At 43.2% G+C, this 15,530-nt stretch overlaps 1 protein-coding gene and 2 long non-coding RNA genes across 7 annotated transcripts in view; 2 read left to right on the top strand and 1 right to left on the bottom strand.

Moving 5' to 3' along the window:
* Window positions 1-4,489: 4,489 nt before the first annotated feature.
* The window catches only part of KCNK13 (potassium two pore domain channel subfamily K member 13), a 47,663-nt gene continuing 36,622 nt past the window's right edge, over window positions 4,490-15,530 (top strand). Inside the window, exon 1 of one of the 2 annotated variants that reach the window (XM_064423609.1) lies at window positions 4,490-4,960. In XM_064423609.1, coding sequence (XP_064279679.1) covers window positions 4,621-4,960 — 340 coding nt within the window. In that variant the 5' untranslated portion in view covers window positions 4,490-4,620. The remainder of the gene's footprint in view (window positions 4,961-15,530) is intronic. The other variant, XM_064423610.1, reaches the window with a different exon arrangement.
* LOC135302754 (uncharacterized) lies at window positions 5,034-13,782 on the top strand. The gene is made up of 2 exons (XR_010364304.1): window positions 5,034-5,318; window positions 8,861-13,782. It is a non-coding gene; the product is annotated as an uncharacterized LOC135302754 (long non-coding RNA).
* The window catches only part of LOC135302753 (uncharacterized), a 26,432-nt gene continuing 17,987 nt past the window's right edge, over window positions 7,086-15,530 (bottom strand). Inside the window, exons 3-4 of one of the 4 annotated variants that reach the window (XR_010364303.1) lie at window positions 13,678-13,760; window positions 7,086-7,254 (exon numbers count right to left, since the gene is read on the bottom strand). This is a non-coding gene — a long non-coding RNA (uncharacterized LOC135302753). Of the gene's footprint in view, window positions 7,255-13,071; window positions 13,232-13,347; window positions 13,761-15,530 lie in introns of those variants that run through there. The other 3 variants (XR_010364301.1, XR_010364300.1, XR_010364302.1) reach the window with 3 other exon arrangements.

Raw genomic sequence — 15,530 nt, 5'->3', positions numbered from 1 at the left:
TACCCTTTGTTCTGTCTTCTAAATGTGTACATTTCAGATTGGGTTGGAACTTGTGTCTTGCAAGTTTACTCCCAGGTATTTTATAAAATCGACAGCATCCCTTTAATAGAACGCATTGCTTACATCAAAAATGGTGTGACCAGCAGGACCAGGACAGTGATTGTCCCCCCATGCTCAGCACTTGTGAGGACACACCTCGAGTGCTGTGTCCACTTTTGTGTCCCTCATGACAAGACAGACATTGAGGGGCTGGAAAATGCCTAGAGAATGGCAGTGGAGCTGGTTGGAAGGTCTGAAGCACAAGTCTTCCAAGGAATAACTGGAGGAGCTAGGAGTGTTTAGCATGGAGAAAAAGTCTCAGTGGAGATGTTACTGCTCACTACAATTACCTGCGAGGAGGTTGTAGCCAGGTGGGAAGCAGCCTCTTCTCCCAGGTAACAAGTGAGGGGACAAGAGGAGGCTGAAGTTGCACCCGGGAAGGTTTAAATTGGACATTAGGGAAAAATCCTTCACTGAGGGTTGTCAGGCATTGGAACAGACCACCCAGGGAAGTGGTAGAGTCACCCTCCCTGGAGTTTCTAAAAGATGTGTGGATCTAACACTTAGTGATATGGGTTAGTGGTAGGCTTGGTAGCATCTTGTTAATGTTTGGACTAAGTGATCTTAAATCACAGAATCACTAGGTTAGAAGAGACCTTCAGGTTGGAAGATCATAGAGTCCAACCCATGCCAGAGCACCTCAACTAAAACATGGCACTAAGTGTCACATCCAGTCTTTTTCTAAACACATCCAGGGATGGTGACTCCACTACTTCCCTGGGCAGACCATTCCAGTACTTGATCACTCTTTTCCTAGAAAACTTTTTTCTAATATCCAACCTATATTTCCCTTGGTGCAGCTTAAGATTGTGTGCTCTTGTTCTGTCAGTTGCTGCTTGGAGAGAGAGACCACTCCCCACCTGACTACAACCACCTTTCTGGGAGTTGTAGGGAGTGATAAGGTCACCCCTGAGTCTCCTTTTCTCCAGGCTAAACAGCCCCAGCTCCCTCAGTCATTCCTCACAGGGCTTGTGTTCCCAGCCCCTCACCAGCCTTGTTGTCTCCTCTGGACGCACTCAAGCATCTCAACGTCCTTCCCAGACTGAGGGCCCAGAACTGGACACAGTTATATACTTCTGTAATTCCCTACTTCACATTCAAAAGGAGTCTCCCAAAGATGGCATCTCTTTGAAACTCCTAGCAAAGCAATAGGGGTGCTGAAAAGTTTAGCCTACTCTAGATGCCCAGTTTCACATGTTCATGAAGTTTTGGGGTTTTTTTGTTTGGTTTTGGTTTTTGGTTTTGTTTGGGGTTTTTTTTCTTCAAATTAGTTTGTTAGTGTCAAGGTTGTTATGTTCCTGAAGAATTTTTGTTCAGTATGAAAGGTAATGGAGAGCTGGTTTATTTGCTTCTCTGTCAGGATATTTCACTAGGCATAAAGTTGGCACAGGAGTACATTGCAGCCATTCCATAGTTTCACTAAACAAAAGCAGTGAGTTTTGGTTAAGTGTACCAGCTAATCACCTCTAAAGGACACCTCAAATTAAAAAGTACTGATACTGTGGATGATAGTAACTAAGCCTCTTCATGAGTCTTCCAAATAATTTGGTGATGCATTAATAATAATTCTGCTCTGACCAGACACTTACTAGTAATAATTATTAGGGTACTTAGTGACTGTTAGCTTTCTTAATTACAGGGCTGTCAGTCAATATTATCAACAGAATTGGTAAATATTATTGATTTTTCTTTCCTATTATTTTACAATTGTGCTAAGCCTTACCACCACCAATCTGTTGTCACCAAATGCCTGCACACACAGACACTAGGGAGCTGTGTGCTTGTGGTGCTGAGGGAAAACAGCATGCTTCCTGATAGTGATGCCAAGTGTCTGTACTGAGGGTAATGGCACTGTGTTCAGGCTTGCAAGATATTCACTTTGATTTGGGATTAATTTAAAAGTCAGCAAAATGTTTAACCAGTTTTTTTTTTTTTACCTGAAATGAAAAGTTTTTATTTTTCTTACGCCAGTGAACACACTGCATTTCTGTATTCCACCTTGCTTAAATGTTATGGATGGCTGATGGATTACACTGTCCATGCTCTCCACACACTCCAGTTTTTCCAGCTATTTACCCAAGAGCAGTGGGAATGGTGACTTGTTTTACAATAAAGTATTCTTTAGAATAAGCCATATTCTCAATTTCTTTTTCAAGATTCCAGTCAATATCAACTTGCTCTTTTTCTGTCCTTTAATAGGGAGCATATCCTGAAAAAGCCACCTTCTCAAGAGATGATTAAATCACTGCCAAGATCAAAATTGACAAATTAAGGGAATTTGCAATTTTTGATGATCAGTGACAGTAGTACACGTGTCTTTCAAAACTGTGCCAGATGATCTAACCTGCTTTAATGCAATAACTATCTCTATGCACAAGGCAAACACAAAAATGACTATTCCACACTAACAAAATAGTATGTAAATAAGGAGGAACTCAATAACCTTGAATAATTTGCCTTGGATATTCCTTTGAATAGTGTTATTGTTGTTCATGTTCCTCTGTGCAATCACATTGATGTCATGGTTGCAAGCAGCTAAAGGCTTTTTCCCACCGTGCTAATCCAAGCCACCCTTGAACAGGTTTGATGGATGGAGCCACTGGTTGGGACAGAGGATGCTCACTCAGTTCTGCTGCCTTTGCAGGTTGAGTGTGCACTGACTGAGTTCTGTCTTCCTTCTGACTGGCAAAGTGGGAAGGATAGGTGGGTTTTGTTTTTTTCTTCTAATAGGAACTGCCAATAATTTTAAAGATACACCAGAATTTTTTTATGGAAGCGTGTTGTTACCTTTAGCACTTAGCACAGTCTGGTTAGTTTGGCTGGCATCTCATCTTCCTATTTTTGGCTATTTAATGTCTTCCAGTATTGCTGCTAATTTTAATTTTCATGCTAAAGTCTATGCTAAAGACTAATTAAGAGGGAATAAAAACCTGCAGCATGATGTATCACCTATGAATAACAAATAGGAAAAAATTAAACACGACTCCCATTTATCCCTGGCTGCTGGTTTACTGTGCAACATAAGGAAAGGACTCATTTTTCCCTGTGCCTACTGCCCTAGCAGTTGTCACACAGGTGCTGATCCTCTCTCAAACGCTGGCATTGGAACTGCCCACAGTGCACCCTTGGGACTCAGACCAGTGCTCAAACATACCTCAGGCTGTGAGACAGTCAGTGGCCCTTGCATGGAGTGTACAATTATCTGCCATTAAGGGAGATTTCTAAGATCGTAGTGTTCATTCCCATTGCATTTTGACTGCAACACAATTATTAGAAAATTGCGGGGGGGGGGGGGGGGGGGGGGAGGAGGAAAGTGGATGTTACAGTTCATTAACCTGCTTTCTAAAAAAATATAAAAAAATATATGTAGCTTGTCTTTCCCTGGAAAGAATGTGCTTGTATACTATTATGTTTAGCAGAGCTGAATTCCAGCCCCCAATTATTTAAAAGTAGAATTCAACACTGTAGCAACTACCAGATATTGCTGAGTTTAGCTTTTTCTTCTTAGAGTGTGAATGATATTTCCAGCAGATTTGGATCGACATCTCTGCTCTTTCAACCGGCAAACAAAGCATTTTTAAATCACATTGCAGATGGAAAGGCTGCTTCTGACTTCCCTAAACAATTTCCCTTCGACTACCATGGACAGAGATGGAACACCTTGTAGGGAAGGCACTTGGTAACCAGACCTGTGGAGAAGGAGCTGCCTCTTTTGGCAAAGGGCGCTCATTTTTTACGGCTTTGATGAGAGGGGGTATATAATCGACTGACGGGTTTCATGCCCGGTCTCCCCGAAGAGGCCCGGTCGGCTCGGGCGCTGCCGGGCCCCCCCGCCCGGGCCGGCTACCTGAGGGCGGGACGAGCCCCCGCCCCTCTGAGGGCTGGAGGCCGCGGGGCAGCCGCCCTCAGCCAGCCCGCCCTGCCGCTGCCGGGCTGACCTCCGCGGGCCGGGCCGCGCCTCTGCCGGGGGGAGCTGCCCTGGGGGCGCGGCCCGGCCCGGCCCGCGGCTCCCCCGAGGCCATGGTGCGAGCGGCCCGGGGACCCGGGCGGCGGAGCCCCGCGGCGAAGGGGAAGGGCGAGGGGCGAGCTGCCGCCGGTCCCGCCTCGTCCCCCCCGGCAGGCAGGAGGCGCCTGGCGGTGCCTGTCCCTGCGCCCCGCTCCGACGTGCTCGGGGCGGGGGCAGGAAGGGGATATGAAAGTGGCGGGGACGGGAGCCCCGCGCGGCGGGCGTTGGGGCTGAGGGGCTCCGCGGGACGGGACGGGACGAGCGGTTCCGTCGCCCTCACGATGCTCGGCAGCCCGAAGCGCGTCCGCCGCGGGGCCGTGCCGGGGCCGCGCCCTGCCCCCGGGGCCAAGGTGCCGGCCGGCTCCCGGGAGCGCCGCTCGCCGCCGCCGGGCTCCGCGGCGCCCTGAGCCCCGCGGCCCCGCGTACGGCTGGCGGGCGGCGCCGTGATGCCCGGCGGCGGCAGCAGGGCCCCGACGTAGCGTGGCGGCGCGGCAGCCCGGTCCCGCGGGCGGAGGATGGCGTGTCGCGGCGCCTGCTGCTGCTCCAGCGCGGGTCGCCTCAACGCGGACAACGCGCGGTTCCTCCTGCTGGCGGTGCTGATCGTGCTGTACATGCTGTGCGGCGCCGCCGTCTTCTCGGCCATCGAGCTGCCCACGGAGCGGGAGGCTAAGGAGCGCTGGGAGGAACGCCTGGAGAACTTCACCCGGCGCCACAACCTCAGCCGTGCCGAGCTCCGGCACTTCCTCCGGGAATACGAGGAGGCGAGCGTGGCGGGCATCCGCGTCGATGACATCCGGCCCCGATGGGATTTCACGGGCGCTTTCTACTTCGTGGGCACCGTCGTTTCTACTATCGGTGAGCGGCGGGACGGGCGGGCACCGGGGCGGCGGCGGGGCTAGGGCTGGGGGTCCGGGGATGCGCTGTTCCTCTCCTCCTCGCCGGCTCACCGCGGGCTCGTGTCGCTGCCCGGGCACGGTCCTGTCTCTTCGCCGCTCCTGGTTTTGCCTTCTTGCTGTCAAAGAGCCGCTGCCGCGGGCGCGCCCCTCGCGGGAAGCGCTCAGCTCAGGGAGCGCCGCGGGAGCTGCGGGCAGCCGACACAGGGATGCTCTTCGCGGGTGGCATTTGCCTGTGCGGATCGACTTGTCCTCGGGATACGGTGGTAGACTTTGTGAGTGACCGGTCGCATCCAAAGCCGACAGCTTTAAACCATCCTGTAAGTCTTTAAATTCTGGGAAATGTTATAGCAGATCTTAGATTTGGTGGTTTCATAGGCTGTACGCTCAGGGCCCTTTTCTGAGGATCGTCTGATCTTAATAAGAACCCTTGAATAGATTTTGTGGTGTCCAGCTGCGAAGTGTACAACTTGGAAAGATTGGGTTTCAAACCACTCGGCTTTTTGTTCCTTCAGGCTTTTCAAGGCAGAACCATCAAGTCGGTGGGCACAATTTATTTCACTTGTGAATAAACCCAAGTTTATTCAGGCTGAAGGAGCCTTCAGGGGAAGGTGATACTGAATAGAAATTCCGAGCAGTCTGACAAGTGTACATTAAGATGAAAATGGATAGCACCAGGAACTGACATAAGCACCCCAGGGAGCCCACGGGTGTCAACAGAAAGGCTTCATTTAAGCATCTGCAGACAGCTAAAAGCCTCGGAGGAAGGGAGCTTTCTTTAGTTAAAGATAGGCAATCTGTATGCAGTTATCACTGTGACAAATGGGATCACTAAATCTTAGTAATGGTATAGCCAGTTCACATCAGTCCCTCTCCATGAATGAAATACACATTGAGGTATGGTTATTTACTTCTTCAGGAAATCTCCACTAACAGCTGGGGTTTTTTTCTGAGGTGGAGATTAGAGATGCCTTGCCTTATGTGGGATGTATGAGTTTGCCCTGTCCTGTAGCATACTCCTCTCTAATACTGAGTTTTTAAAATTCTCTTGTTAGAAATTGGGCTGGTTTTGTATTTCATCAGTGCTTCAAGATTTGAGTGCTTTGTGTCCTTAGACCTAAAGTCTTTAAGGCCAAGAACTGTGCTTCAGTGTTCTGCTGAACTGGCAATTGAAAATCATTTATAGCACTATTTAGCCCATTTTTGTGGATTGCTGTAGTTTGTTTGCCATTATAACATGTCCCTGGAAGTGTGCTTCTTGTATAATCAAAATAAATAAGTAGCATTTATGCGAACACTTGCTACAGCCATGAAATTGTAGTTAAAAGATCAGATTGGACCAGATCTCAAAAGCTCCACCTGCTTTGCCTCTATTCCTAGAGGTCAGTTACATGGGACTTTTTTTTTGGTGAGGTTTGTCCAATATGCCATTTCAAACCTGCACTGTTTGATTCCACAGCTTCAACAAGGAATCCAGCCTTTTGCATTATTACCCTGAGGTTTTCCTGATGTCTGCCTTACTGCAGTTCAGTGACTTGCATTATTTTTCTCTTGCCATCCTTTGTACTCAGAGAATGGCCTCTTAGGTACTCAAAGACCATTGTCTGTGTGTCCCTTCAGCCTTCTCTCAGTGCAGAAAACGACAGTGTTGTAACCCATTGTAACCCGTTTTGCAGCGATACAGTAACTTTTCACAGGTGTTAAGTGATGCCAGTATTTCTACATTAATGTATGTCTTATATAAATAAGATTGGTAAGGTGAGAAGCGTATCTGTAATCCTGCTAACTGCAGATGATCACAAACACAAGTATCCACTTACCCACTCACACTTTGGTAACTTCTATGACTGGCTGATTTCTGTTGCTCACATGCTAGAGCTCCCTTAATGTTTCTGCAGAAATATCCTCAAGACTCCGTTTTCCTTCGGGCTGCGTATGGTCTGGAGACTTGGACAGTTTACATCCTGTCCCTTTTGACCTGACATTGCTTTTCTCAGTCTTATCAGTGATGACACTTTCTCAGTGGGTTTTATGAGTTGCATCATTCTTTCTTAATCTTGTCAGCAGCAGTGCACTTCTTCATCATATCCATAGCATGTCTCTTTTTTAATCTTCTCAGTAGAACTTCTGTTTTGTGGGACTGATTGTGCATTTCAATGCTTTAACTGAGCTTGTCCTGCAGGCTGGGCTCTCCAGGCATTCTCAGGATTGTGCTTCGACCAGGTCTCCTCAGATGTGCCACTCAGGAGTGTTCTCCTGCAGGCAACCACACGCTCATTTGTATCAACCATATTGTCATCCTAACAATAGATTTTGTTTTACACCTCTAAAATCAATATTTTGTCTCCCTTCTCAGCTCTTTCCAAATGGTCCACATCTTCTTTCATGCCCTAATACAGTGCTTCAATATTAATGTGTTGTTCTAGCTGCAGCCTTGCTAGTTCTGAGGAAAGTATGAAGGCTTATTTTATATGTTTTTCAGTCTATACTTCTGGTGGCTCTGTACATTCCTACAGCTAAACAAAATTTTGTGTCTTCAGTTAAAAACAGTTTTTTAGTAATAGGTGCTTATGACATATTCTTAATATCAGCTCACCTTCTACACTCAGTACTATGTGCTGGTATAGAAGCTTTAGCAGGTAAATTACTGTAAAAACAATTTTTTTTTGTAAACTTTATGAGGTTTTTTTTTTATTTTGCATAATAGGAATTATTTTGCTACACCACCAGAATAAATTTCTTTCTTCCACAGTAAATAAGGTGAACCTAGCCATTTTGATTTAATGCTAAAGCATCAGTCAAACATTACTTGTCACATCAACTGCTTCAGCTAGAAAGAAATACCATCATATATTTCAAAGGACAGTAGAATTTTGCAGTAACTAAGGGAATAATCCTGTCTTTTTAATTAAGATTTGCATAAAATGTTTGACACATGGATTTTGGAACATGGTATAAGTGCAGCAAGTCAAGAGCCTATTTTCATTTATCAAGAAAATACAAAGCTAAACAGAGCTGAACTAGTAAAAATAATTAATTTCTCAGGTTAGTAATTAAAAGGTTTGTTCCATAAAAGTGTTTGTTCCTATCAGTGCTCAGCCTGCAACCTCTAATCTTGATGCATCTTTTGAGCAGCGGTGTCCACTGTCACCTAGTACTAAGGTTTCCTTTGCAAAATGTTAGGAATGAAGCAACATAACCACAAATACCTGTCCAACTTGGAGACTGCCTAGACTGTCCAGGAAGTGATCCCAAGGAATTAGGTGGTGTCAAAGCCTCTCAATCCCATTAAGGCAGGTGCCTAACTAATCCACACATGTCCAGTGGGCTCCTCCAAAAAGCTCACTTTGCTTTCAATCTATCCTTTGTCACATAATGTAGTGTCCCTTCTGCTAGAAATCAAGTGGTAGTAGTAATATCTCAGGGTGGAAGAGTTCAAAGCCACTTCTTTCTCAGTCAGGACTTGAAGCAATTCCTGTGTCATCCAAGTGCTCTGCCCACCAGTCTGGGGAATAATTTTAAGGTGACTCTCAGTGTTTTCTGTTAAACTATTCCACTTTGCATAGCCTAATAAAACATCTGCAGACCAGAAAATAAAACAAGATCTAAGTCCCAATCTGCAATTCAGTGAATGTTTATGTTTTATACAGAGACATATTAGGTAGGCTCTGGGTATTCAGCAGCCTTTGACTGTAGGGTCACAGTCATCATCAGGGGCTCTGATATCCAAGGACTTCTGTTGTATCCTGGCACAGTAGTGCCTCCAAGAAGGAGGGAGCTGGAATAAAATGTATCTTGTTAAAAACACATAACATGAAGCAACTTCTCAGACTGACTTATGATATCCCTGCCCTTTTCACAGGCCGCTGGAAGTTGGAGGGGATCTCTGGGGATTGTCTGGTCCAACCCCCATACTCCAAGCAGGGTCAGTGACAGTCAGCTGCTCAGGCTGCATCCTGTTGCAGTTTGGGTATCTCTCTTGGTGGAGACTCCACACTCCTGTTCTTTCAGGACACCTTGTGCCGATGTTTGACCAACCTCACATTATAAGAGGGTCTTTTTCTCCTATTCAAATGGAATTTCCTGTATTTCAATTTGAACCTGTTGCTTCTTGTCTTCTCTTTGTGAACTGTGTGAGCACTGAGGCAAAGGAGGAAATTATATCATCTTCACAAAATGAGATACATTTTCTGGAGAAATTGTTAAAATTTACATCCTTCCTCTCTGCAAAAAGTTGCAGCAAATTGGGCTGGAGGTGTAAAGTCTGGATACAAGGTGAGAAAATAAATTTGTCAACTGATACATTACCTGAGGCCCAAAAGATAAAATTGCCTGGAGTGAAGGCTGGGATTTTTATAATAGACAGCAATCAGCTACCACATGGTGTACTGTACAGAAGGGATAGAAGCAGCATAGCATCTTGTTTAAGCAGCCTCATAGAAAGGGTTGCTCATGGAAGTGTTGTTTGCAAGTGGGAAAGTCTCTATGGGGTGGAACAACTGCAGTGTCCATGTTACAGCTGTGTCATGAAGTGAAGCAGGGAGTTCTGAAAAGTGTCAGAAAGTGCCCATTTCCTCATTTTCTCCTGTCACTGCTAAGTGGAGTTACAGCTGTGCAAAAGAAAAGAGTGTGTGATAATGCCCAGCAAACCACCAAGGTTGTTAAATCCAGAGAGCTGGACTACTTCTTGTAGCCTTGAGGCCACCCTGTCTTTCTGTGTGTAGACTGAGCAGAGAGTGGCAGCTGCAGTAAATGCTCCACCTGGGGCCATGGCCCAGCTTACTCCTGGTGTCACAGAGACCAAACTATCTGCCCTTACCTAACAGTACCATGCCTGAAGTATTTAGAATTGTAGAACATCCTGTGTTGAAATGGGTCCACAAGGATCATCAAGTCCAGCTCCTGACACACAGGACAGCCCCAAAAGTCACACCATGTGCCTGGGAGCAGTCTCCACACTTATTGAATTCTGTCAGGCTTGGGGCTGTGACCATTTCCCTGGAGAGCCTGCTCCAATATCCAACCACCCTCTGGGTAATGAACATTTTTCTAATATCCAACCTAAATCTCCCCTGACACAACTTCAGGCCAATCCCTCAGTCCACTCACTGGTCATGAGAGTGAAGAGATCAGTGTCTGACCCTCCCCTTCCCTTCACGAGGCAGTTGTAGGCTGCAGTGGGGTCTCCCCTCAGTCTCCTTCAGGCTGAACAGACAAAGTTGCTCCTCATACAGTTCCCCTTGATATTCATGGTCCTCCTTTAGATGCTCTCTAACAGCTTAATGTCTTTTTGGTATTGTGGTGCCCAAAACTGCACACAAGCTGCAAATAGCTCTAATAATTCAAAGTGGCCTGCCTGCTTTAGCCATTAAGCCATAAGTAGGGCAAGAAAGGCATCTCTAGAGCAAAAGGCTTTTTAGGGAAGCTGCAGGTAAACTGAAACCATTTACTTGCCTTACAGAGACTACCATGTAGCTGTCAACTCACTGAAGTGGTAATTGCCACCAGCTTGGATTGCATCTGTTAATAAACTAGAACATTGCTCACCTTTGAAAGACATGTTAGATGGTTTAACTCTACCAAAAGCTTTCTATAATATATGACAGACCTGTGTAAAGCAAAGAAGTAGAGAAAATGTGAAAAGGAGAACATTGGTTATAATGACAGAATTGTCACCAGTCTCTGCTAGATGCAGAACAATGTAGAAAACTTAAAGCAAGTCATGTTGTAGAAAGGAAGTATAAAATTAAAGCAACCTGGAAATCTTGCTTTTATAAGCAAGATCTAAAAATGGTCCATGTGTGATAGCCAAGCATGTTCTCTCTTGGACACTGGTTAAAATAAAAGTGAAGTGATTGTAATCCACAAGGTTAGGGGAAAGGCCAGGTCTGGTCTCACCTGTAAATTTTCTTACTTCTGTTACTGCCAGTCATCCAGTTTTACAGCAGATATCTAAAATAAATCACATGAATTTATTTGTCCTAATGTGCCTGTTCCCTGACTAGAATAAAATAGCTGATGTGTCAAGTGCAAAGGTTCATACTTCTACTATTAGTGTTGAAATTTTGGTGAAATAAGTCCCAGCCTATCAGTCTACAGGTGGACACCCAGGCAGCAGCAGAACCAGATCAGCACTGTTGGCAGTACTGACTGAAACTTCTCTGCCACAGGTTCTCTCCCTCTCTCATTGAAATGAGATCAGTAAGTAGTTAAAACCACTTGAATTCTGTAAAGGAAATCATGTTATCAGTTACTCTCTTAAAAAGATCAGGATTAGGATTTTTGTGAGGAGTTGGCATTTTCCAGGCCATGACTTTATAATAATATGGGGATTTCTCTGTTTCCAGGTGAATATGCTGGGACCTGAGCACAAATTCCCTAGTAAGTTTTTGAAACATATGAGCAACTTAAGAAAAAAACCTTTCTGGTTTTGGCTTTTGTCTAGTAAGGGTAGAAGGCAAATTCTATGATCATGCAGTAGCAGAGTTCATTATTCTTCAGAGGGAAAGGAACAAGTATAGAAAACCAGGGGATTTTGAGAGTAAAGCTTTAGATACTGATCTGCAGTTTAGAATCTCAGAGGAACCAAAACTAAAGAAAAATTATTTAAGGGGGACTATCAGTTTTCTGGACAAAAGATATGAATGATGCTGGCTCAAGGGATCCAAATGTGAAATATAGAAGGAGGACAGGAACTATAGTAAAAGACAAATGTATAAATTTTAAGTTAATTTCTGTCACAAGATGAAAGCATACAGCAAATAGATAGAAAATTAGATCAGGGAAGACAAATAAAAGGAATAAAATGGAAATACACGAACAGATACAAAATTATGCTATTAGCAAGGGATATTATGGATGGTGTGAACTTATTCATCAGCACAATAGTGATGAGAAAGACTAAGAAAAACATTGGTCTGCTGTACAGAAAAGAGGAAGAACTCTCAACAAATAATTCCAAGAAGGCTGAAATGCGTAATGGCTTTTTCTGTATCAGTCTTCTGAAAAGGTCAACTCTGAACTGTTGTGTGGTACAATTAACACTTGTAAGAAAGGGGAAGGTAAAACAACAGGTTAGAATCCCTAAATCTGTCAGATCTTTTAAAATCATTTAAGCAATTTGAACTTCATTCTAGAATATTCAAAGAAATTGCTAAAACAATAATGGGCACTTTGGCAACTCTTTGAAGGGTTTGAAATTCCAGGCAAGTTAAAATGACAAACATTTTGCCAGTCTTTAAAAAAGGAATGGTGACAGGAAGAAATAAAAGACAATGGGCTTAAATTGCAACAAAGAAGATTCAGGTTGTGTATGAGAAAAAGTTTTCTAAATGAAGTGGAGCAAGTGTGCAGTCTGCCTAGGAATGACATAGAGATTTCATCACCAGAGTCCTTTATACTCAGATTAACCAGACACCCCACAAGAAATATGCAGAATCCTTAATTCCCTCATTGTGCAGGAATGGATGAGAAGACATTTTTCTGCCTCTGTCAGGGCTTTTTTCCCCAGGTTCAGTGATAGTGTGTGTTCATTATTCCTGTTTTCCTTAGAAAAAAAGAGGAAAAAAAAGAGGTAGGATGTTGATCACACTGCACATAGAGTCTTGTTCTTTGGCCGTTTTTTGCTTTACTTTTCGAGTGCAGATAAAAATAATTTTTTGACAAGTTTACACTGAATTTAGATTTGATTTTTATTTTACCTTCAAGAAATAAAACATTTTAATATTAGGATCAAGCAGACCTTGAGATGTGCCATTATGCTACCCTAGCTGGTGTATGTCTCAAACTAAATAAACTTTAAACCAGCCCAAAATAGAAATGATCATGGACTGAGAAGTACTTATTTAATTAAAGCAGTGAAATCAGATATAACAATATCTTTACTGCTGCTGGAATGAAAAAACCTGGATGGGAAAATAATCATCAAGAAAACCAGCTAAAATATACAGAAGGTTACTTTGAAGAACTTGGTCCTGCAAGGAATTAAGTACTTTGCTGGAAGTTTCTCTTCTGGCAGCTGTACCTCCTTCTGCTTGTGTTTGGTGTACTGGTATGACTTGGAGACAAAGAGCATGAGGAAAGCACTTTTATTGTCCATTTTTGCACAAAACACTGCTGACAATTGAATGTAGTCCTTCAGGTGACGTGCAGCAGGGACCATGTAGGAGCTCTGTGTGTCTGAATGAAATGTTGCCAGCTCTCTGGAAGGAGCCTCCATGCCCAGGCTCTTTGCCTGGAAGGGGAGATCAGGGCCTTTGCAGCTCCCTGGCAGACTGGGCGTGCAAACAGCAGGCCAGGGAAAGCTCCAGGAGGCGTTGCCTTCCTCCAGATAAGCCAACTGAAGAATGCACCCATTCCCCAGCCAGGCCACTCTCCAGCCTACTGACTTCATGAACTCATAGCCCTGATATTATCCTGCTGCTTCTGCCGAATAATCACTTCTAGGGAATCTCTAATTTTCCAAGCCAAAAGTTCCCTAAGGAGCTGCTGCAGGCTGGGCTGGAGATCGGTTCTATGGCATGGAGCACTCAGCACATGACAAAATTTTCCTATTTCCTGGAGGAAAACTTGCTTTTTTAATTGAAAGCAGAAGCCTAATCAGAGCTGAGAAGATTAGACATGCCGTGAAGTGGGATAAGTTGGATGGAGAAAAGAAAAACACTTATTTAAACAAATTACTTGCTGGTTACAGGAGCAGTCTTAATTTGTCCCATGGATGAATTCTAGGAACAAAGTGGGTCTGGGTATGCAGAATAGTGAAGCTGGTAAAAAAAAAAAAAAGAAGACTATGTTGACTTAAGTGAGTATTAACTAATAATCAGTTTAAATAATTATATATATTATAGTTATTAATATAAAATAATTATTTTGACTTGGATTAACCCACATATACAAAGAGGGAGAAATTTGTTCTAAATTGTATCATAAATGCTGGGGGAAGGCTTGCAAATTTAAATCCCAGTGTTAGCTGACTGTCTTTGACTGTCTTAACTGAGTTTTAGAATAATTTGGTCAGGATATAAAATGCTGAAGATAAAGGCTTTGTTACTATTTATGTTTACTGATAGATAGTACTTTTGTCCAGTGGAATTATTTCTGCTGTTAAAGGTTCAGCTGACTGGTATACCATCAGATCACATATTAAAGCCTTTTCAGCACATTAAGAATACTTAATAACAGAATTGTTTCAATATTAAAAATTTTTAATGAACTTTTGTAGCTAAATAGTGAAATATTATTTTATAATTTAAATTCTCAGGAAAAATATTTAGTATTATAGCATGGAGATTTTTATAGCATTCATGAGGCTTCAGACTTCATTGATTTCACACTGCCATCCCTGAAGGCAGAATATGGCTCGTGGAAGTGTTTCAGACTTCTTGACAAGTGAAAATTCAATATATCAGTAGGTGCTGTTGATTGCAAATATAGCCCAGGCTTTTTGCAACCTCAAACCAGTTTTGAGTTTGAGGTGGTTTTGTTCTCACAGTGAGGATATTAATAAGACCCTAAATGTGATTTTATTCACACAGAACTAATATGCCTATTTTAAGTGTGACTGTTTTTAATAGAAAGTAGTTCTGCTGAATAACTGATAGTTATCAGTTATTAGAAAACCAAAGAAGTGGAAAGCACGCATTCCTTCAGTGTAAAAATGTAACATTGCAAAAAAACCTCCAAACCGAGTAGCAAAACACTGAATTTAAAAGTACTAAAGGCAGGTGCAGACTTTAAAAAACCCAGTTTCCTATTTTAAGCACATATTTGCATCCATTTTGTTCTTTTCTGCAAGACTCTTTTCTTGGTAAGTGGTCAGAACTTCACAGAAACAACTGTGCAGCCTTCTTGCTAAAACAGATTGTTCCTCATGCACGCATGTGCTATGAATGATTGTCTCATTCACACCTGCCTGCAGAGGCAGCTGAGCTTTGTTGATTCTCTCTGGTAGAGGATAATGCCCACCAAACAGGCACAATACTGAATTCCATATTCTTATGTACATGCATGAAGTTATTAATATAGTCAAGCTCAAAAATTTTAAACCACTTAGTTAGAGAAAAACCATGTTCCATTAATGGCATGGAAAATAAAGAAATATTATAGTCCAGTTAGGGACAGAAATATTTTTTTTCTGAAGTTATTTTCATAAAGATATAAATAGAATAGTGCTGTTAGGGTAAAATCATCTTTATATATGCAACTTTTCTTTCATATTGCAGAACAATTCCTTTTTATAATAAGTCTTCCTTTTGTAGTCTTCCTGCATCACATCTCTTTTCCATTCCCTGTATGCTGTGTACTGGCACTGCTTTGCTGTTTGTTCTAAGAAAAATATTTTGTAATGGCCGGTTTCTCTTATTTTTCTAAGTAGGAGTTAATTTTGTTATAGAGGCTGCTCTTCTTCCTTTTATTTTTCATGTATGATGCTTTAAATAGAAATTCTCATCTGCTCAAAGAGCTAGAGTCTACCTTATCCCTCTCAGGCAGCAATATTCCTGGTTTATCAAGTCAGCAGGTCCAACTGGATTGTG

This window comes from Passer domesticus, chromosome 6 (assembly GCF_036417665.1).
Source record: "Passer domesticus isolate bPasDom1 chromosome 6, bPasDom1.hap1, whole genome shotgun sequence".
Taxonomy (NCBI): domain Eukaryota; kingdom Metazoa; phylum Chordata; class Aves; order Passeriformes; family Passeridae; genus Passer; species Passer domesticus.
Note: the sequence above shows the minus strand (reverse complement) of the source record. Positions and strands in the feature narration are given on the sequence as shown.